Source organism: Ahaetulla prasina, chromosome 3 (genome assembly GCF_028640845.1).
Source record: "Ahaetulla prasina isolate Xishuangbanna chromosome 3, ASM2864084v1, whole genome shotgun sequence".
Lineage (NCBI taxonomy): Eukaryota > Metazoa > Chordata > Lepidosauria > Squamata > Colubridae > Ahaetulla > Ahaetulla prasina.
Genome location: NC_080541.1, coordinates 83,738,972 through 83,760,381, shown reverse-complemented (window position 1 = coordinate 83,760,381; position 21,410 = coordinate 83,738,972). Strand labels below are relative to the sequence as shown.

The window sequence follows — 21,410 nt, the reverse complement described above, 5'->3', positions numbered from 1 at the left end:
CCACAGACTTTCCATTGCTAAGCCAGGTTTTGTTAAGTGAGATATGCCCAATTTTACCCCTTTTTTTTGCCCTGATTAAGCAAATCACTGCAATTGCTAGGTGAATGACGTAGTCATCTAGCTTTCTGTATTGACTTTGCTTTTTGGAGGCTGGCTACGAAGATCGCAAATGACAATTGTTATGTCTGTAGGCTCTGACAAAGTCCTTGCGGTTACGACCTGATTAAGCCTTAACAACAGCCAGGCGGTCTCTGATTGGTTTAGACGCGCCTGGATAAAAAGCGGGAGTTTTAGAGCCCTGTCATTGGAGAAGCTTCTGAGGCAGTGAGTATTTAAGGGCTGTCAAAGGAGTCTTCGGTTGTTACTGTTCCTCACGATACTTATGTTAGCCTCAGCAGAGTTGAATAAAGGTTGTGTTCATTACAACCTCTGTGTGGACTCATTTTGTACCCACTAACGACAAACTTAATAACAATCACATGACCCTGGGACACTGCAACCGTCATTGATATATTCTGGTTGCCAAGCACTTGCATTTTAATCACATTGAACACGGGGATGCTGGGAGTGCTTCAGTCTTTAAGTGCCAAGGACCAGTTGCCTCTTTTTTTGTGTGCCGTTGTAATTTCAAACAGTCACTGAATAAATGATGGTAAATTGGGGACTACCTGAACACCACACTATTTTTTAAAATAAACTCTAACTCACACACACACACAAAAGCCTCCTTCATTTATGTTGGTTTTACTGCTACGGTAGCAAAATTAATGTTAAAAGCGTAGAGCCATATCAGTAGAAAAGGTGACAAAGGTAATGCCTAAACCTGTTAGTACAGGTAGTCCTCGACTTACCGCCACATTTCTGTTGTTAAGTGAGACATTTGTTAAGTGAGTTTTGCCCCATTTTATGACCTTTCTTGCCTCAATTGCTAAGTGAATCACTGCAGTTGATAGGTTAGTGGTGGTGCAGTGGTTAGAGTGCAGTACTTGCAAGCTACTTCTGCTGATCGCTGGCTGCCAGCAGTTTGGCAAATCGAATCTCACCAGGCTCAAAGTTGACTCAACCTTCCATGCTTTTGAAGTGAGTAAAATGAGGACCCAGACTGTTGGGGGCAATATGCTGACTCTGTAAACTGATTAGAGAGGGCTGTAAAGCACTGTGAAGCCATATATAAATCTAAGTGCTATTGCTAAGTGCTAGTTACGGTTAAATGAATCTGGCTTCCCCATTGATTTGGCTTTTCAGAAGGTCACAAAAGGTGCTCACATGACCCCGGGACATAGCAACCCTCATAAATATGAACCAGTTGCCAAGCATCTTAATTTTGATCACATTTTGATCACATGATCATGGGGATGCTGCAAAGATCATAGCTGTGAAAAACACTTTTTTCAGTTGCTGTTGTAACTTTGAATGGTCACTAAATGAACTGTTGTAAGCCAAGGACCACCTGTAATAAATAACTTTACTTACACCAACAGTAGGCAGTTGGCATACATTGGGCTACATGTAGCTGACACACCCATGTTTAACATCAGACTCCGTAGCAAATGTTTATTACTGTATCCAATTCTATTCTTATTTTAAAAATAATTTAAAGCTTAAATTAGCTATGTTAAGTTTTCCAGAAATTTAGCATTAAATGTTAAAAGGCAACAAATTTCTCAAAGGTTATTTACCAAAAAAAAAAAAAATAATACAAAAGGCTATGGCAGAGGTTCCCAATCTTTTTCGGTTTGTGGCTCCCATAACACTTCGGATTTTTTCCGCGGCTCCCTTAATAGGTACATCCGATTTTTTTTTTAATTTTTGTCTTTTTTTCTGAATTTTTTTCTGAAAGCTGAAATCTTTTCTGTTAACTTTAAAATGTGCATATTGCCTCCTTGTAAAGAGAGATTCAACACATTCAACTTTTCAAAGATATCACATAGGTATGTGAGTTTAATCAAAAAGTCTGTTTCTACAAAGTGTTTGGCATACTCATGTTTTGCTGATGGACGCGCCGTTTCCTTTGATGGGAGCGGCCTCTGTGGAACTTTCCCAGGCGTGGGGGTCCCTGCTTCGGTCTCGGAGTTTGGCCTCTCGCGATCCCCTTGTTCCCTCGGGTCTCCGCCTTGTGGAGGAGGTGGCTGTTCTCGCCTCCAGCCTGGCTCACCTGGGAGGAACTAACGGGGTGGTTTTGCTATTTTCTGCGCAGCCCCTCTTTCCCGATGCCGTCGAGCGTGGTGGCCGCGGCCGTGTTGGGCAGCGTGTCGGGTGGTCTGGGAGGCCAGTGGCGTCGCGGGCAGACTGGAGGGGAGGTGTGCCGTTGCTTCGTCAGGCGGCGGGTCTGGGCGGGCGCTGTGGTTCAGGCGGGTGGGCGGGGCCGGAGCTCGCGCTTCTCCTTTGGTCCGTCGTCGGCGTCTGCCGTCTTCCTGCCTGCTGTGGCCTGCCCCGCGGGGGGTGTGGGTGCGGCTGCGCGGGGGTCCCTTGGCTTTTGGAGTTGTCCCGAGTTGCGGTGTGCGAGTCCCGGTCGCTGCGGCCGTGTCCGGCTTTGTGCATCTGGGATCTCGCGGCACCGCGTGTGGAGCGGACGCTGCTTCTTCGCGGCTCCCTTGTGGCGGTGTCGCGGCTCCCTGGGGAGCCGCGGCTCACAGTTTGGGAATCACTGGGCTATGGGTTTTCACCCTGCCTACCATAGCAATATCAGTGAACCAGCAGATGCAATCTCTGGGGACTTCAGAACCTACAAAAATAAAAATAAAGCTCCTAGAAAAAGGAGATACACATTTTGGAAATCCATCAAGTAACCATTGACGTCTTTGGAATAGATAAGTAAGAAGTGGAAAGTTTGCAGAATTGCTTTGGAGTTAACTAGTATGTATTAGTCAAATACATTTTAAAAAAAAGATTTTACAGTATCCTTCCCCTGGAGTGAGGTGGGAATGGAGATTATACAGTATCCTTCCCGTGCCACGCCCACCAAACCATGCTATGCCCATCAAGCAATGCCCACAGAACCAGTAGTAAAAAAAATTGCATCCTATCACTGCTGGGTAGTGGTTGGGCCAATCTGGGTCTATCATGACTCCACCACTCCATATGGATTGATCTAAGTTGTGGCTGTGTCTTCACACTGGGCTTGGGTTTGAGCACTTCTCAACGGAGCTTGGGAGGCCATTCCAAGTTCTACAGAAGTTCCCTACTGGTGGGAGCTCTCACTCCATTAATCGGGTCGGCTACTCTGAACTCCTCTCTGAAGCTGAGGCCATCTTTTTTTTTTATTTTGTCACAACAGTATACACAAACATAATATATAAGTAAAAGTATGCAACAACTATATTAATTTGATATAATGAAAGGGAACAATAGGACAGGAATGGTAGGCACTTTTGTGCTCTTATGCACGCCCCTTATAGTCCTTTTAGGAATGGGATGAGGTCAATAGTAGACAGTTTTCGGTTGAAATTTTTGGGATTTTGAGAAGAGACCACAGAGCCAGGTAGCATGTTCCAAGCATTAATAACTCTGTTACTGAAGTCATATTTTCCGTAATCAAGATTGAAGCGGTTAACATTAAGTTTGAATCTATTGTTTGCTCTTGTATTTAATTGCCATCTGATGGTAATCTGATGGCAACCATCTGATGTCAATCGAGAGTAATCCCCATCCCCAGGCTGGTACAGTTCAAGGCTCCTTTATTTATTTATTTATTAAATTTTTATACCGCCCTTCTCCCGAAGGACTCAGGGCGGTGTACAGCCAAAGATAAAAACACAATACATATACAATTAAAACCAACAATTAAAACCTAGCAAATTACAAAAGGCTGATAATTAAAAGTTAAATTTAAAATTATAAAAGATTTTAAAAAACCCAATAAAAACCCCAGTTTAAAATTAAACTATTAAAACCATTATGCCAGTCCCGCTTGAATAAATAAATATGTTTTTAGCTCACGACGGAAGGTCAGAAGATCAGGCACTTGACGTAGGCCAGGGGGAAGTTCATTCCAGAGCATCGATGCTCCAACAGAGAAGGCCCTACTCCTGGGGGCCGCCAGCCGACACTGTTTGGCGGACGGCACCCTGAGGAGCCCTTCTCTGTGAGAGCATACGGGTCGGTGGGAGGCATAGGGTAACAGCAGGCAGTCTCGTAAGTACCTGGGTCCTAAGCCATGGAGCGCTTTAAAGGTGGTAACCAGAATCTTGAAGCGCACCCGAAAGACCACAGGAAGCCAGTGCAGGCTACGCAGCAGTGGTGTTACATGGGAGCCGCGAGCGGCTCCCGTTACTACTCGTGCAGCCGCATTCTGGACTAACTGTAGCCTCCGGGTGCACCTCAAGGGCAGCCCCATGTAGAGAGCGTTGCAGTAATCCAACCGAGACGTGACCAGAGCGTGAGTGACTGTGCATAAGGCATCCCGGTCAAGGAAGGGACGCAACTGGCGGACCAAGCGAACTTGGTAGAAAGCCCTCCTGGAGACGGCCGCCAGATGTTCATCAAAGGACAGCCGTCCATCCAGGAGGACACCCAAGTTGCGAACCACCTCCTTTGGGGCCACTAACTCGCCCCCAACAGTCAGCTGCGGCTGCAGCTGACTGTACCGGGGTGCCGGCATCCACAGCCACTCCGTCTTGGAGGGATTGAGCCTGAGTCTGTTTCTCCCCATCCAGACCCGTACAGCTTCCAAACACCGGGACAGCACTTCGACCGCTTCGTTGGGGTGGTCCGGGGTGGAAAAGTACAGCTGAGTATCATCAGCGTACAGATGATAACTCACCCCGAAACCACTGATGACCTCGCCCAGCGGCTTCATATAGATGTTGAACAGGGTAGGCGAGAGAATCGACCCCTGAGGCACCCCACAAGTGAGGCGCCTCGCGGATGACCTCTGCCCCCCTGTCAACACCGTCTGCGACCGGTCAGAGAGATAGGTGGAGAACCACCGATAAACGGTGCCTCCCACTCCCAATCCCTCCAACCGGCGCAGCAGGATACCATGGTCGATGGTATCAAAAGCCGCTGAGACATCTAATAGGACCAGGGCAGAGGAGCAACCCCTGTCCCTGTCCCTCCAGAGGTCATCCACCAATGCGACCAAAGCCGTCTCCGTGCTATAACCGGGTTGGAAGCCGGACTGGAACGGGTCTTTCCTTGATGTAAATATTTCCCAACCCACATTATAGCTTTGTCTGCAAAGACCAAAAAGTCATTTTCTTTGAGCAACCAGAGTTTTTTCATCAAGAGAATTTTGTTGAATGAAGCCAAGAATCTTAGTCAAGGAACTGTTAACGATATTGTTCCTTCTGTTTAATTAGATATGTAATAACTGTATCCACATAAAAACAAGCGGGCTTGGGGAATCTCAAGGTTTGCAGGTGAACAAATCATCTTAACAATAATTTTAAAAAATTCTATAGTAGGGTCATCCTGACAAAACAACTTCGTGAGGACTAAATCAGTTCAGTGGAGTTGAAATCGAGGAAGGAAAAATACACTTGTGGAGGATGATGGGACAGTAGTGTTGTCCCCAATTCAGGTCTGAGCCTAGTGCTGAAGCCAATGATGGACACCAGACACAAAGTGCAGGTTTTCTGATTGCTTTTTATTGGAGTACTGCAAGGAAAAGGGCTCCTGGCCAAAATGCCAAGAACCAAGAACAAAGGATTAAGAAAGCTTTATACATTTTCACTAAAAGAGAAGGCGGGACATGGCGAGATAATAAGAAATATCATCTAATAGCTTAGATGATATTTATTAATATCTAATATCATCTTAGTAATAATTCTACAATTTGTTCTATTGGTCTCTAGCTGCACCTATCCCTAAGCCTTGGCTAATGAATGCCCCAGGAGTTATCTAATACACATTTAACTGGCTGCAGGGCATCTGTATTCCTAATTTTTGATGAGGCCTGCAAGTTGTCTAACTGTTGTTACTTTTATTAGTTTTCTAACTACCCAGAATTGTTACAAGATTTACACATGCATATTTCCTGTAGATAAGCATTCTTTGTTCTGTCCTGACAGACCCCACAAATACAGTCTTCCTGATTTACTTTCAAGTGTGTATCATAACTTGGCTTTATTTTAGCATACAGCCCATCAGTAGCTTGGCAATTGCAGGACAGCATTTCATACAAACTGATTTTATTACAGATATCCTGATGTATTATTTTGTTTTGTACTCTGAGTGCATTGTTCTTAAAGGCGGAAAATGATCTCCAGCCTTTTAAAAAGAATCTGGAAACACAATGAGTTTTAGTTAATTAACTACACTGAGTTGTAATTCGATTTCATCGTGGTTTGTCTAACAGATTCGTAGATGCTATTCTTGCCATTATCAAGTAGGATAATCCTGAATGTGACATCAACCCTGATTTTTTAAAAATAAATAAATGTGGCTATAAGAATTAATGTAATTATAATTTCAAAACAATAAAAAAATAGCTGGAAAAAAATAGCTGTGAATCTTATAAGCCAGTTTGAACTCTTTGGTCTACCAAATTAGGATCCATGAGAGCTAAATTGGCATCCAGTGTCAGTTATAACGTGGGTTCCCTCATTCATCTAGTAGTTCCCTTCTCATCTATTAGAAGTTAGCCCTTCAGAATAGATCTATTCAAAAATAGAAAGAGAGGAATGCTAATACTACTTTTGTTATAAGATTATAGCAACAGAATCTTGTAAGTCTGAATGTGCCCCCCTTTTTTTTTGGGGGGGGGAAACTAGAGTTGCTTTATCAAATTACATTTCTATCCTGGATCCATATTTCTTTTTATCAGACTGTTGCCTTGGTCTCTTCCTCTTGTTCCTCCAGTTATTCCTTTTGCCTACTATACTTGGTCAATTACACCACTGTTAAACAAACCACAGCTTAGTTGAATTTCTGAGCCAGGTACTCTGTAACTGAGCAGACAGGCACAGTACACTGAACCACGAATTAGCCAAATATATTTTAAGTTAGCATGTTGTGCGAACTCAGCCCCCCTGGTTTGCTGGGACTTCACTGTGTTGTGCCACATCAGCTGGATTCCCAGTCACACCACATACCAATCCACGAATGGTCACACACTGCCTTTTCCGTCTGCTTGTCCTGAGAACCCATCGGCCGCACGAGGTTTCTATCTACTGCACTTGCTATTCAACAGAAATCTCATTTTAATTGAAATATCTCTTCCCCCCCCCCAATACAAATAGGAAACTGCAATTTAGTTACGCCTGAAAAGGCATTAGATTCAGAACGCCGAAAACAATCAATCACACGCCCCAAATACATAATTGTAAGCCGAGACTAAGGAAGGGGCGGACCCACCACCCTGGTTGTTTTGATTGCAAGGCGCTAGTAGTCGCACTAACTATATCGACCCTGTCTTGCTTAGATGATCCCATCTTATCCTGTCCGCCGGGTATTCTGGTATGATCTTCTCCTATACAACTTTTTATTAAGAATTTTGATTATAGTCTGTTGTTACATTTGACTAATATTCCAGTACGAGTTTCAAGGAAGGAAACTGGCTTGCAAAGAAGAAGAAGAAGAAAGAAAATCCTAAATTTAGAATTTTAGAAAGCTGGGAATAGTACAAAAGGGGGAACCTAAACTGTCCTTTTTATTAAAACTTACTGCAATTCATCCAAATCTCTTAGATGGTCCCGTAGTCCAATGGTACGTGCTGTTTTACTCAGAAATAAGTAATTCTATATTCATTGGAAAGACTCGTTACAGCCAACGCTTTAAACATACTTATGCATTATTATTTGCTAACCTTTATTTGATCCGTAAACTAACTGGATTAATAATACTCAGCGCGGGTTATTTCGAATGACCGGAGGTAAAAAGCCGGCTGCCTGGAAGTAAAGTCACCGAACTGGGCGGAGTTGTATACTTCAGAGTAAGCGTGGAATACAGTATAAAACGATACTGTTAATGTGCTTTGTTGTAGGAATCCGAAATCCTTCGTGGCGGTATTTGTGTTTAAACACTCGAAAGTTACTCAACGGTGCGGTAAGGCAAAACTGCATAAACGGAAAGTGGGTAAAAATGTTTACACTGAAAAGTTTATATATATATATATATTTAATTTTCTAGTAGGCTGATTAGTTTCCTCTTCTTGACCTTGCATTCTAGGCTGTGGCAGATTGGCTCGCATCGCTTCGGATAGGCAAACTATTTGTTTAGATGTTTTGTACCTTAGGTATAATGAACAGATGGGGGGGGTGAGTTTATTAAGAATATGAGCCAATAATTCACTGAATTTACTCCCACTTAGTTTGACACCATGTGTCTGTCCTCAGGTGTGGAGAAGAAACAGGGAACCATAGCTAGTATTGTCTTGGTTTTTCCTACTCCGATAGTTGCAGCAACTTAAGTTTTGGATGTTTCACTTCTGTTAAACTGGGGTTAACCCAAAACTTTAGCAGAAGCTCCATAAGATTGTGTTTGATCTCCCATTGACTCCCATTTCCCTAGAATCCACATTCCTATCTGGGATGGAAATAGCAATAAACTCTCATTCCCCTTTTTCCAGGCGGTGGATCCTACTCCAGAGATCTTGAGAAACTGAATCTACTTTGCTTTGCTTTAGGACTTGGATAGGAATGAAGGAGGAGGAATTAGAAGATGCTTCCTTTTCTATTGCCAAGAGCTATTAAGTTAGGATATTTCTACTGATGCTCTTGTGCTTAAGTTTGTGTGTCTATTGTTTTTTTTTCCCCTGTGGTTCTCTCTCATTATTAGTACATCAAGATGGCCAGTTTCTTTCTTTTTTTTAATTGAAAAAGTTTTAGAAAACAAACAAACATTTTCCCCCCTTTTCCCCCCTCCCCCCCTCAAAACCCCTCTCTTCACACACACACACACACACACACACACACACCCGCTTCCTGGGTCAATCACAAGGTATTCAAGTAATGTTTGTTTTTGAAAACCAAGGAAAGGAATTTATTATCTTTCTTTCTCCCTGACCTCCGCTGAAGACATACTTATTCTTCCGTGCAGAACTGGCATAACATTAAAAATTATTAGTAATTTTAATAGGTTTTTTTTATGGTTTAATGTGTATTTTAGTTAATTGGCCAAATTGAATAGGTTTTTTAAAATCTGTTTTTAGTTGTATATTGTATGTTTTTTATTGTGTTTTTTACCTGGCTGTAAACTGCCCTGAGTCCTTTGGGAGAAGGGCGGTATAGAAATTAAATTATTCATTATTCATTATTCATTCATTATTCATTCTTTTTGTAGCAATCTTGACAAGAATCTTTCAAAACCATAACTGTGACAAACTGTTGCAGGGGGTTGAAGAAAATGGCAGGTAACTTGTACTTCCTTTTATCATATTTCTATTAAAGGAGAGAGCACAAATAAAGATGTCCCCATAAATTCCCTCATTTTCCATAGGAAAACCCAACGGGACTGGTGGGCAAAGATTATTAGAGAATACCATGGATGTTCTCCCCAAATGGTCATTGTATGTGTTTGTGCGGGATGATATTTATAAATTTCAGCCACCTAATATTTTTATTTTCTAAAATGCCATGAGGTCTAGGAGGAGTTCTAAAGCCTTTAGGAAAATAAAGGTACAGTGAACCATCTTTCTATTTTATTTTTTAAAGAAATGATGAGGGAAAAAGTTAGCTGGGTCAGGGAACATAGCAGAGATGTGGTATCAGTGGGTAGCAAACAGATTGCCTTGTTTTATATGAAATAGATAATATATTAAAAGAATCCTGACTAGAAACTATAGGAGATGGCCTTGGGCCAGTCACTGCTAGCTCAGTCTAACCCCAAAAGGTTATTGTAGGATAAATTTAGGATACAAATAACTACTTCAAGCCAGTTTGATGTAGTGGTTAAGGCATCTATACGACAAAATCATTCAGCTTCGGGACGGATTGGATCAAAATTGGGTAGATCCAGGCGAGGGTTCTGAGGCCCGTCTTGTTGAGGTGGTTTGGGATGACTTTGATCCTGTAACTCCCGAGGACATGGACAGGTTGCTGGGTAGGCTGAACGCCACCACATGTTTACTGGATCCGTGCCCCTCCTGGTTAGTACTGGCTACTCAGGAGGTGACACGAGGCTGGCTCCAGGGGATTACAAATGCTTCTTTGTGGGAGGGGGTCTTTCCCGCGGCCTTGAAAGAGGCGGTGGTGAGACCCCTCCTCAAGAAGCCTTCCCTGGACCCAGCTGTTTTAGGAACTACCGCCAGTCTCCAATCTTCGCCACGGCGAAGGTTGTAGAGAGTGTGGTGGCATGTCAGCTACCCCAGTACCTGGATGAAGCTGTCTATCTAGACCCGTTCCAGTCCGGCTTCCGGCCCGGATACAATCACGGAGACAGCTTTGGTCGCACTGGTGGATGATCTCTGGAGGGCCAGGGATGGGGTTACTCCTCTGCCCTGGTCCTATTAGACCTCTCAGCGGCTTTTGATACCATCGACCATGGTATCCTGCTGCGCGGTTGGAGGGTTGGGAGTGGGAGGCACCGTTTATCGGTGGTTCTCCTCCTACCTCTCTGATCGGACGCAGACGGTGTTGACAGGGGGCAGAGATCGACTCAAGGTGCCTCATGTGTGGGGTGCCGCGGGGTCGATTCTCTCACCCTCCTGTTCAACATCTATATGAAGCCGCTGGGTGAGATCATCAGTGGCTTTGGGGTGAGATACCAACTGTCGCTGATGACACCCAGCTGTACTTTTCCACCCGGGCCACCCCAGTGAAGCTGTCAGTGCTGTCCCGGTGTCTGGAAGCCGTGACGGGTCTGGATGGGGAGGAACAGGCTCAAACTTAATCCCTCCAAGGCGGAGTGGCTGTGGATGCGGCACCTCGGTACAGTCAGCTGCAGATGCGGCTGTCTGTCGGGGTGAATCATTGGCCCGATGGAGAAGGTACGCAACTTGGGCGTGCTCCTGGATGGTCGGTTGTCCTTTGAAGACCATTTGGCGACCGTCTCCAGGAGAGCATTTTATCAGGTTCGCCTGATCCGCCAGTTCGTCCCTTCCTGGACGGGATGCCTTATGCACAGTCACTCATGCTCTCGTTACCTCTCGCCTGGACTACTGCAATGCTCTCTACATGGGGCTCCTTGAAGAGCACCGGAGACTTCAGCTAGTTCAGAACGCAGCTGCGCTGGTTATTGAGGGCGCCTCGAGCTCCCACATAACACCTATCCTCGCAGACTGCACTGGCTACCTGTTGTTTTCGGGTGCGCTTCAAGGTATTGGTTACCACCTTTAAAGCGCTCCATGGCTTAGGACCGGGCTATCTACGGGACCGCCTACTGCCGGCTTCTATCTCCCATCGCCTGCACGCTCCCACAGAGAGGACTCCTCAGGGTGCCGTCAGCCAAACAGTGTCGACTGGCGGCCCCAGGGGAGGGCCTTCTCTGTGGGAGCTCCGACCCTGTGGAACGAACTTCCCCTCGGACTTCGACAATTACCTGACCTTAGGACCTTTCGCCGCGAACTTAAAACTTATTTATTTCGTATGGCTGGACTAGCCTGATTTTTATTTTTATTGGATGGGTTTTTAAAAGTTTGTGATTTTACGGGGGAGTACGTTTTTTAACATTTTGGGCATTTAAATTAGTTTTTTAAGGGATGTTTTTAATTATTGTGTGTATTTATATTTTATCTGCCTGTTCACCGCCCTGAGTCCTTCGGGAGAAGGGCGGTATACAAATTAAAATATTATTATTATTATTATTATTATTATCAGCCTATACATTGGAAGATTGTGAGTTCTAGGCCTGCATTAGAAACAAAGTGCCTAAATGGCCTTGTCCAATCACTCAATTCCAGCCCTAAGAAGCAGGTAATGCTTCCTAAGGCTTGGAATAGTTCCTAAATCATGCTAAGAAAATGGCAGGGCATTGTCCAATTAGTCACCAGGAGTTAAGACTGACTCAGAAGCATTAAAAAAACATCTACCTTGGTCTGACTGATAAAAACGTAAAAGAATATTTAAAAAAAAAAAGAAGTTACAGGCTTCTAATTAAGACAATGTTCAAACTGGAATGCTGTTCCTGGTTGCAGAATATCTTCTCACCTTGATTTTTACCTGCCTCCGGAATCCCTATTTTAAGTAAATATTGCTTTTCTTCTCCTTTTTAAACATCAGGGAAAGAAGTATTGATTGTGTACGCAGACCAAGAGCCCAAATCTCTAAATGGTTCATTTAAAACCTTGACGGTGGAAGAACTGAAGAAGCAAGGCTGTAGCGTCACTGTTTCAGACTTATATGAAATGCAATTTGAGCCAAGAACGACAAGGAAGGACATAGTTGGTAGGTACCACTGATGAGGTAGAAGTACTTTTGTATTCCCAAGAAAGGGTCCCAAGAATACATTTTACTGTAGTATAAGAGTTCTATATGGAAAAACATAGATAACTACCAAAAAAAAAAAAAAAGACTGAGATGGAAACTCTTCAAATGCAATTAGATTGTGTGTTATGTTGTGCCTATAGGTGACCTATACAATCCTGATCATTTTAATTATGGAATTGAGGCCTGGAAAGCTTATGAAAATGGACGTCTGACTGAAGATTTGATTGAGGAGCAAAAGAAAGTGAACAAAGCCGACTTGGTGATTTTCCAGGTCATTATTTTTTCAAAAGCTTATTTATGCGAGACTTCCAGTCCTGGATCAAATTGGTTTAAGAGCCTAGATCCTGTTGATGCAACTCTTTGGGCTTTGGGATGTAGGGAAATTTTTAGGTTTGTGCTTGCTTTGATTTGATCATATCATTTAAAAACTTTCAAAATATTATCCCTTACATTTTGATCCAATAAGTGCTGGTGAGTGTAGTATGTTCCTCAAAATTACAAAGTAGCTGTCCTCCAGATGTGTTGGCATCCATCTTCCATTTTGGCCAGCCATCTGGGGTCAAATTGGTTGGGATAGAGCAGGGGTGAAATCCAGCAGGTTCTGACAGGTTCTGGAGAACCGGTAGCGGAAATTTTGAGCAGTTTGGGGAACCAGCAAATATCACCTCTGGCTGGCCCCAGAGTGGGGTGGGAATGGTGATTTTGCAATATCCTTCCCCCAGGAGTGGGGACGGAATGGGGATTTTGCAGTATCCTTCCCCTGCCATGCCCACCAAGCCACACCACACCCACCAAGCCACGCCCACAGAACTGGTGGTAAAAAAAATTGGATTTCACCACTGGGATAGAGTAGAGAGTGTCTGCATCCATGTATATAGGGAGTATTATTATGACAGTTCAGTAGATTAATCTATTTTGATTAAACTTTCCCAACTTAGTGCCTTATACATAAATCTGGTTTTGTTTATTATTTATTTATTTATTTTATTTGATTTTTATACCGCCCTTCTCCCGAAGGACTCAGGGCGGTGTACAGGCATAATAAAACCGACAATACAATATACAAGTTTAAAATACGATTTAAAAAACTTATTTTAAATTAGCCCAATGATTAAAATTTACCATACTAAGAAAACCCCGTTTAAAATTAATAAATTTAAACATTAAAATCCCAATTTAAGCCAGCCCTCTTGTGGATAAAAGATGAGTCTTGAGTTCATGACGAAATGTCCGAAGGTCTGGTATTTGGCGTAAACCCGGGAAGTTCGTTCCAGAGTGTGGAGCCACAGAGAAGTCCCTTCCCCTGGGGGCCGCCAGCCGACATTGTTTGGCGGACGGCACCCTGAGAAGTCCCTCTCTATGGGAGCGTACGGGTCGGTGGGAGGCGTGTGGTAACAGCAGGCGGAATTTGCAGAAGAAAGGCAGATCTTTTAAAAAATATTATTGAACAAACTGAGGAAAATGATTGCTTCTGATGATGTAGATCAGGAGTGGGAAACTATGGCCCTTTTATGATTGCGGACTTCAACTCCCAGTATTACTGAGTCAGCCATGCTGCTCAGGAATTCTGGGAGTTGAAGTCCACAAGTCATAAAGGGCCCATAGTTCCTCATCTCTGATGTAGATAAAAGCATTTGCCTTTGGTGTGTCTTGCCAATCACTATAATAACTAAAAGGATCCATGTTAGAGGGGCGCAATCTTGTAATAATAATGCCAGACTTTGTTAATTTATACTTAGTTGCAATACTTCCTACTCGATTGTTGCCTTTCTGAAGAAGGTGTCTATGGGGCATTTTAAAGCCAAAGATATCATTCATTTCTTGTATTCCTACCTAGTTTCCTCTATATTGGTTCAGTGTGCCAGCCATCCTGAAGGGCTGGATGGACAGAGTCTTAGTTCAAGGATTTGCTCATGATTTCCCAAAGTGTTATGATTCTGGTTTACTCAAGGTAGGTGGCCTATAAATATACATTAAGCTTTTACTGTTGTGACCCAGGCCCAAGTAGGTAGTAGGAAACTCAGTCAGTGTAAAAACAAACTTTATTCGAACAGCTGAGATTTACTTCATTCTCAGCGTAGTTCAACTAAATTAAAGCAAATTCCTCCCAACACAATTCCTCAGTCCTATCACCAACCTTGGCAAACTGCCAAACGCCTTTCTTGGCAAAAATTCAGAAGACACCGATACAAAATAAATGCAACAAGACAAAGCTATCAACGTTGTTTTCCGGCAAAGAGTCCAAACGCTGTTGCTGGTCTTTTAAGCCTTATGGGAGGGGCCAATCATCTCTTGGCCCTACTCTTGAGTCATCCTCTTTGCTTGAGCTGCTCTTGCCTTCTGGCAGCTCTTCTCATGTGTGCATTAGGAACAGGCTCCTCCTGTTCCTCTGCCTCACTTCTGTCAGTCTCTGGAGGCTCTGGAATCCGCACCTCACTCCCCGATGACCCTGGCCCCATCTCAGCCTCCGATGCAGAGCCTTCATCTGGGCTTTCCCCAGCCTCCAGGACTGGCCCATGCTCTTCTTCAGCCTCATCGCTGTCAACTCCGTTGCCAGCTCCACAGGTTGCTGGCGGACCACAACATTTACTGACATTAATATCCTGTCTTTTTATCTATACTGAAGATAGTTAAGGAACAAAATAAAAATAGGAGTTATAATAGAAACCCGTCGACTATGGAATGTATTTCATAAACAGAATAGTCACACATATCAACCTGACTGCAAACCCAAGCAAGGTCAGTCATTTCTAAGTAAAGCATCTTTAAGATGTGTGGACTTCAACTCCCAGAATTAAATTTTCATGTAATCTACCTCTGAAGGTAGATTTTATCAATATTTAATAGCAAAGGAATTTCATCAGTGTTACATAAAATAGCAAAGGAATTTCATCAGTGTTACATAAAATATTTATACTAAATGTGACAAAGACTAAATGTAAGTCTTATTCTGGAAATTTGATTTACGGTTGATAAACTTCATGAAGAACTCTTTGTGGCACCACATTCCTTTTAAATCTATTTTAGCAAATCCTCAAGAACTGATCGTGATGATTATTCATATGTGGCATAACACTGCTAAAATTGCACAATATATAGTGTGAACTTCCTGCAGGATCATGGTAGTAGATATAGCCATCCAGTTATGGCCTTTCTTTACAAATGTGCTGTTTTTATTAGCAGTGCTCAGTTTTCTAGAAATTGGTAAATTTGAGATTTTGTTTGAAAGCCAACAGATTTATAATGAATCATCTATTTTTTTGCTGAAATTTCCTAATTTGTACATGAATCAGTGCATCAAAAATTGCTTTGAATCTTAATTACCATTATGCCACTAGAAACACTGGAAAAAATACAGTTTTCACGGAATCTGTGGCAAATTAAGGAGTTTAAAGATCATGAAAAATGCATGAAAATTTGGCTTCAAAATAAAGAACTTGAAAAAACCCGTACAATGAAGAAATGTATTTCAGATATACTTCAACCTATAATTGGCATATTAACCTGAGTTCATTTATGGAAACTTATAGCCTGTTAATAAAGTTTGGTCCAATTGGCAATCAATTGGTTGACCTTGTTGATGGCTGTTTGTGGACTTTTCATAAGTACTAAATTATATAGCTCTGTCAATTCAGTATTTGAAACTGGCCTTTAAAAGCTTATTTCATATTTTTAAAGCATAATGCAGCTTTCAGAAATGTTGTTGTTCTAATTTATTCTAAAGGATACTGTTCTATTTTTTTTTTTAAATCACATTGCTATGTAACTTGGTTGTGGTTTATGATGTATCCTGTACGTTGCATTGTGGGGGCTTTGTTTCGTTGTATTGAATGTTGATTTAGAACATATACATAAAACGTGTGTTCCATTACAGAATAAATTAGCCTTGCTTTCATTTACCACTGGAGGAGATGAAGAAATGTATTCAAAGAGAGGACCCAGTGGTAATATTCGTTACCTTCTCTGGCCCATGCAGGTATGTGGAGACCAAATGCAAATACTAGCTCAGGTTTGGCTTCTGGAGAATTAGATAGGGACTGAACTCCTCTTTCAATTCTTCAACAGATCTGTCAGCCAGTTATAGCGAGCATACTGTGCGGCTGACTGAAACAAGCATTCAGCTCAGTGGTGGGTTCTAACCGGTGTTACCACTGGTTTGCTTCGCGCATGCGCTTTGCGCGTGATCATTTCGCACAAGCGCATTGAATTGCTGAACAGCTGAGGCATGGCAATCCGCTCTGCCGCGCCTTTCAGCTGGGCTAAAAATGAAGGAATAAAGTTAGGTATGGCACATGGGCGGGCGGGAGGGCCCAACTCATGGTCGGAGCAAACCGGTTCGCTCTCACATCAACATTTCCGCTACCAGCTCTCCCGAACCAGGGAGAACCGGTAGCAACCCACCACTGATTCAGCTATGCTGACCCCTGGATACTGTCTGTTTCCCCCAACCAATCAGTGTCTTCTTTTGTTCTTGCTTTGTGGTCTTCCTCAATGTGATGCTTTTTGGGTCTGTTGGGACTGCAGCTTCTACATCTTCCAGTCAGCAATCTGTGAACAAGAATCTTAGAAATATGGACTTGGCCTTCATGAATGAGTAGTTATGGTATGAGCAGAGGTAGCAGTCCTACTTTCCCTCTATATGACTAGGGCTTCAAAACAATTGGAGGAATTTCTTGGCATTGGTTTTTCTTTACTCTGCCCACAATATGAAGAATAACATGATCAGTAAATGGCCAGTGTCCTTTTATGTTTCCAAATATGTTACTTTTGCCAATGACCTTCCAAAGTAAAACAGCATTGAGAACATAAAAACATTTTCATGTTAGCATTGGTGTTTTAGAGATGTAGATCCTATGCATAAGGGAACTGAGACAGAAAGCTCTTCAGAGCAAATTCTTTTCCTTTTCCTTTTCCTTTTCCTTTCCTCAAAGTCTTGCTTACATGGAATATGAAGGCTGGCCAGTCTACAGCCATTGATTTAGGGAAATAAAGGTGGCTAAATAAAGTTCAGGTGGCTAAATAAAGTTCAGCTTCTTGGCCGTTTAATAGGGATGGGCAAAACATCCCAAGTTCATAGAAGTGTCCCAACTCTGCTCCAATAATTCTAATAGTGTTTCAAGGTCAAAAAGGTGTCCAGGTTAGTGCTCAGAATACTTCTGCAGTGGCGGGAATAGAAGTGGAACACTCACTAAGAACTGAACATGAGATTTATACTGTAGTTGAATTGGGTCATTTTGAACTCAAGAGGTTTTCAGTTCAATTCAATCTGCATTAGTTGCTGAACTACAACTGCTTTTAGTCTCAGCCAGCACAGCCAATTGCCTGGACTAATGGAAGTTATAGAACAGGGGGGTCAAACTTGATTTCACTGAGGGGCGCATAAGGACTGTGTTTGACTCAGGCTGGGATGGGCGTGGCCACCTCCCTTGTGTTGGGGGCGCCTGTCGTGGCTGTAGTGCTCTGGTAGCGAAAATGGGCTCCCGAGCTCTATTTTCAGCAGTGATGGCCTGCAACCCTTTGACAGCAAAAATGGAGCTTGGGAGAGCCGCATGCAGCCCTTCCGAGCTCCATTTTCACTGGCAGAGGCACTGCGGGCCAATCCTTTGCTGTTTCCAGGGTGGCCCTGTGGGCCTTGAGGTTGGCTTGCTACTGGTTCTACCCGGATCGGCAAACTGGTAGGCATGGGAGGCTCCACCCACCAATGCTGGACACTTCTGGGCATGCGCAGAAACATCGCACGTATGCGCAGGAGCAAACCAATAGCAATGGGTTTTGCAACCCACTACTGGTTGACACCCATGTTATAGAACAATGATACTTAAATAGTCCTCCTTCTCTTCTATAGGCTAATGTATAGGTAAAAATTTAAAATTTGATCGTGCATTTGTTTTTAATTACGAATTTATTGGGTTCTAAGTCACTCACAGTCGGTTGATTGGAATGGTTTATGGAGTGGCAGGTGGATAAATGGGTGGATAGATTTTTCAGTCAGGTTGGTGATAAAGTTGTGAACTATAATTGTACTAAGCATGCATGTTTTATGTGGTTGAGAAGTGTCATTAACAGGCTATGTCTATGTCTCATGTTATCCATGAGAGCTGCATAGAAAATTATTGGAATAGCCATAATAGGTAATTGTTTGCATATTTATATTATACCAGGGAATAGGGTCCACTTGGCCTATTGTGTGCAGTAGAGTTCCAAATACTGATAATTATCTTTAAAGCCCTCTCTCTTTCTTCTCCGAGATTGGAATTCTTAAAGAACTTCTTGCCCTACACAAATCTACAAAGGCTTTGGAGCTCTGGGCTTATTTACAAATGTATTTTTAATTTATCCCTAGCTCCTTCTTGCCAACTTTTCCTGAAAGCTACTGTGAATTCAACTTTACAATATAGTTGTTGTTTTTGTTGTTTTTAACTGCATCAACCATTGTTAATCACAAGCCAAACATTATGGCTTTTACTGTGTTTGTTTCTTTTTAATTCCAGCATGGAATCTTGCACTTCTGTGGCTTCAGTGTCCTTTCCCCTCAGATCTGCTTTGCCTCCGAGTATGTGACAGAAGAAACAAGAAAACAGATGTTGATTTCATGGGCCGAACGACTGCAGACCATTTGGGAGGAGAAACCTATTCACTGTGTGCCGGAATGGTACTTTGGGGACATTTGAAAACAGAGCAGGGAGATGATTGCAAAAAGATGAAAATATTTTCTGAAACTCTGTCCCACAAATACTTGTTTCTTTATTTTCCCTATCCATCTTGGGATGTACAGGGGCAATTAATAAAATAAAATTGAATTAGAGACTGAGTATCTTGTCTTATTTTACACCCATTTCCTTGGCATCAAGACTAATGCAGGAAATCAAAAACAGTTATAGACTTTTTGCAATAAAACAGGAAAGATGAATATATGATTTATGGTTTTGATGACTGGACAGGACAGATTGTAGAAATAACAATAGAATAGAATAGAATAGAATAGAATAGAATAGAATAGAATAGAATAGAATAGAATAGAATAATATAATATAATATAATATAATATAATATAATATAATATAATATAATATAATATAATATAATATAATATAATATAATATAATATAATATTTTATTGGCCAAGTATGATTGAACACACAAGGAATTTGTCTTGGTGCATATAGAATAGAATAGAATAGAATAGAATAGAATAGAATAGAATAGAATTTTTATTGGCCAAGTGTGATTGGACAAACAAGGAATGTGTCCAAGCACACTTGGACACTTGGTGCATATGCCCTCAGTGTACATAAAAGAAAAGATACCTTCATCAAGGTACAACATTTAATGATGGTCCTAGTTGTACAAATTTAACACTTAATGATACAACACTTAATGATAGTCATAGGCTACAAATAAGCAATCTCACTTGGCCAATAAAAATTCTATTCTGTTCTGTTCTGTTCTATTCTAGATCTTTCGAGATTTCTAGGTAGAACCTAGAAATTTGAAAGTCTCTACTGTTGATACTGTGTTGTCTAGTATTGTAAGAGGTGGAAGTATAGAAGGGTTTCTCCTAAAGGCTACTACCATTTCTATGGTTTTGAGTGTGTTCAGTTCCAGATTGTTCTGGTCGCACCATGAGGCTAGTTGTTCAACCTCCCGTCTGTATGTGGATTCATCATTGTCTCGAATGAGACCGATCACTGTTGTGTCATCTGCGAACTTCAGTAGTTTAACAGATGGATAGTTAGAGATGCAGTCATTGGTATACAGAGAGAAGAGAAGTAGGGAGAGCACACAGCCTTGGGAGGGCCCTGTGCTAATTGTACAGGTATCTGATGTGATCCTGCTTAGCTTCAACTGCTGCTTCTTGTTTGTTAGGAAGCTTATGATCCACTTACAAGTGTGTTCAGGTACCTGTAGCTGGTTTAGCTTAGTTAGAAGAGTGTCTGGAATGATGGTATTGAATGCTGAACTAAAGTCTACAAAGATGACCCTTGTGTAGGTCTTTGGAGATTCAAGATGTTTTAGGATGTAGTGCAGAGCCATATTAACAGTATCATCTGTTGATCTATTTGCTCGGTATGCAAAATGCAAGGGGTCTAACAGCGGATCCATGATGGTTTTCAAGTAGGACAGCACTAGCCTTTCAAAGGTTTTTCATGACTACAGATGTTAGAGTAACTGGTCTGTAGTCATTTAGTTCCTTGATGGTGTCAGGGTTCCAAGGAACACACTGAACAAAATAAAGCTCTGAGGCTTGAGGTTCCTCAAAGTTCCAATTTATTAGAGATGTCATGTTGGCACAGCTGGGAAAACCCAAATCTGAAAGCTTCAAGGTTTTCCACACCCAGTTGACAATTCAAAGGTCTGCCCCACACCCACAAGTTCATCACATTGTCCAATCAACTCTTCACACTCAATTGGATACAATCTTCAGGCAGTCTCCATCAGACACAGGCAAAAGTCCTTGAATACGGAATGTTGTTATGATTAAATTTCTACTGCTCCAACAACAACCCCTTCCCAACTTCCCCAGTTAAAATATGTGGCAGTTAAGATGCAAAAAGACAATTGTCTTCCAAAACTGACATATGGTGGGCTTCTTTAGCACTGGGATGATAGTAGGGCATTTGAAGCAAGAAGGAACATAGCACATCTCTAGCGATTTATTGAAGACAGGGGTGAAGATGGGGGCCAATTGGTCAGCACAGACATTTAAACAAGAAGGAGTTAACTTGTCTGGGCCTGGAGCTTTTCCTGGCTTTTGTCTGTGAAATAGGTCTTGCACTTCCTTATAAAAGAACTTTATATTGTAACCATAGAATAAGAGATACATGTATAATTTTACTTAAAATTGCTATAAATAAGATTGGAGGCTCCTTTATATCTTCTTTCCTATTTTTTCTTTTAGTTTTTTTTCTCCTTTCTTACACTTTTAGCTTTCTTTTTTTTTCTTACTTTATATTAGTTTTCATTGTTTTTAATCTACCCTTTAAAAAAACTTTATATTAAGAAAAAAATGATGCAGAAATTTTGTGATATTGAAAGACAACAGTGCATTTTTAGATTTGTAGTGATAAATGTTTCTATTGAATCATTCCATTCATCCCCACAGCA

The 21,410-nt window shown here is 42.0% G+C and overlaps 1 protein-coding gene across 5 annotated transcripts; it reads left to right on the top strand.

Annotated features, from left to right (window-relative positions):
- Window positions 1-7,315: 7,315 nt before the first annotated feature.
- NQO2 (N-ribosyldihydronicotinamide:quinone reductase 2) lies at window positions 7,316-19,110 on the top strand. 5 transcript variants are annotated; one of them, XM_058176422.1, is made up of 8 exons: window positions 7,316-7,398; window positions 7,925-7,986; window positions 9,223-9,292; window positions 12,099-12,263; window positions 12,446-12,576; window positions 14,143-14,256; window positions 16,180-16,281; window positions 18,797-19,110. In XM_058176422.1, the coding sequence occupies exons 3-8, from the start codon at window positions 9,286-9,288 to the stop codon at window positions 18,974-18,976; spliced, it is 699 nt and encodes a 232-aa protein (XP_058032405.1). In that variant the 5' UTR covers window positions 7,316-7,398; window positions 7,925-7,986; window positions 9,223-9,285; the 3' UTR covers window positions 18,977-19,110. The 5 variants fall into 5 exon arrangements, with proteins under 5 accessions (XP_058032405.1, XP_058032403.1, XP_058032407.1 ...); XM_058176420.1 differs by having other exon boundaries at window positions 7,333-7,398; window positions 7,925-8,012; XM_058176424.1 differs by having other exon boundaries at window positions 7,346-7,398; window positions 7,925-8,016.
- Window positions 19,111-21,410: the final 2,300 nt, after the last annotated feature.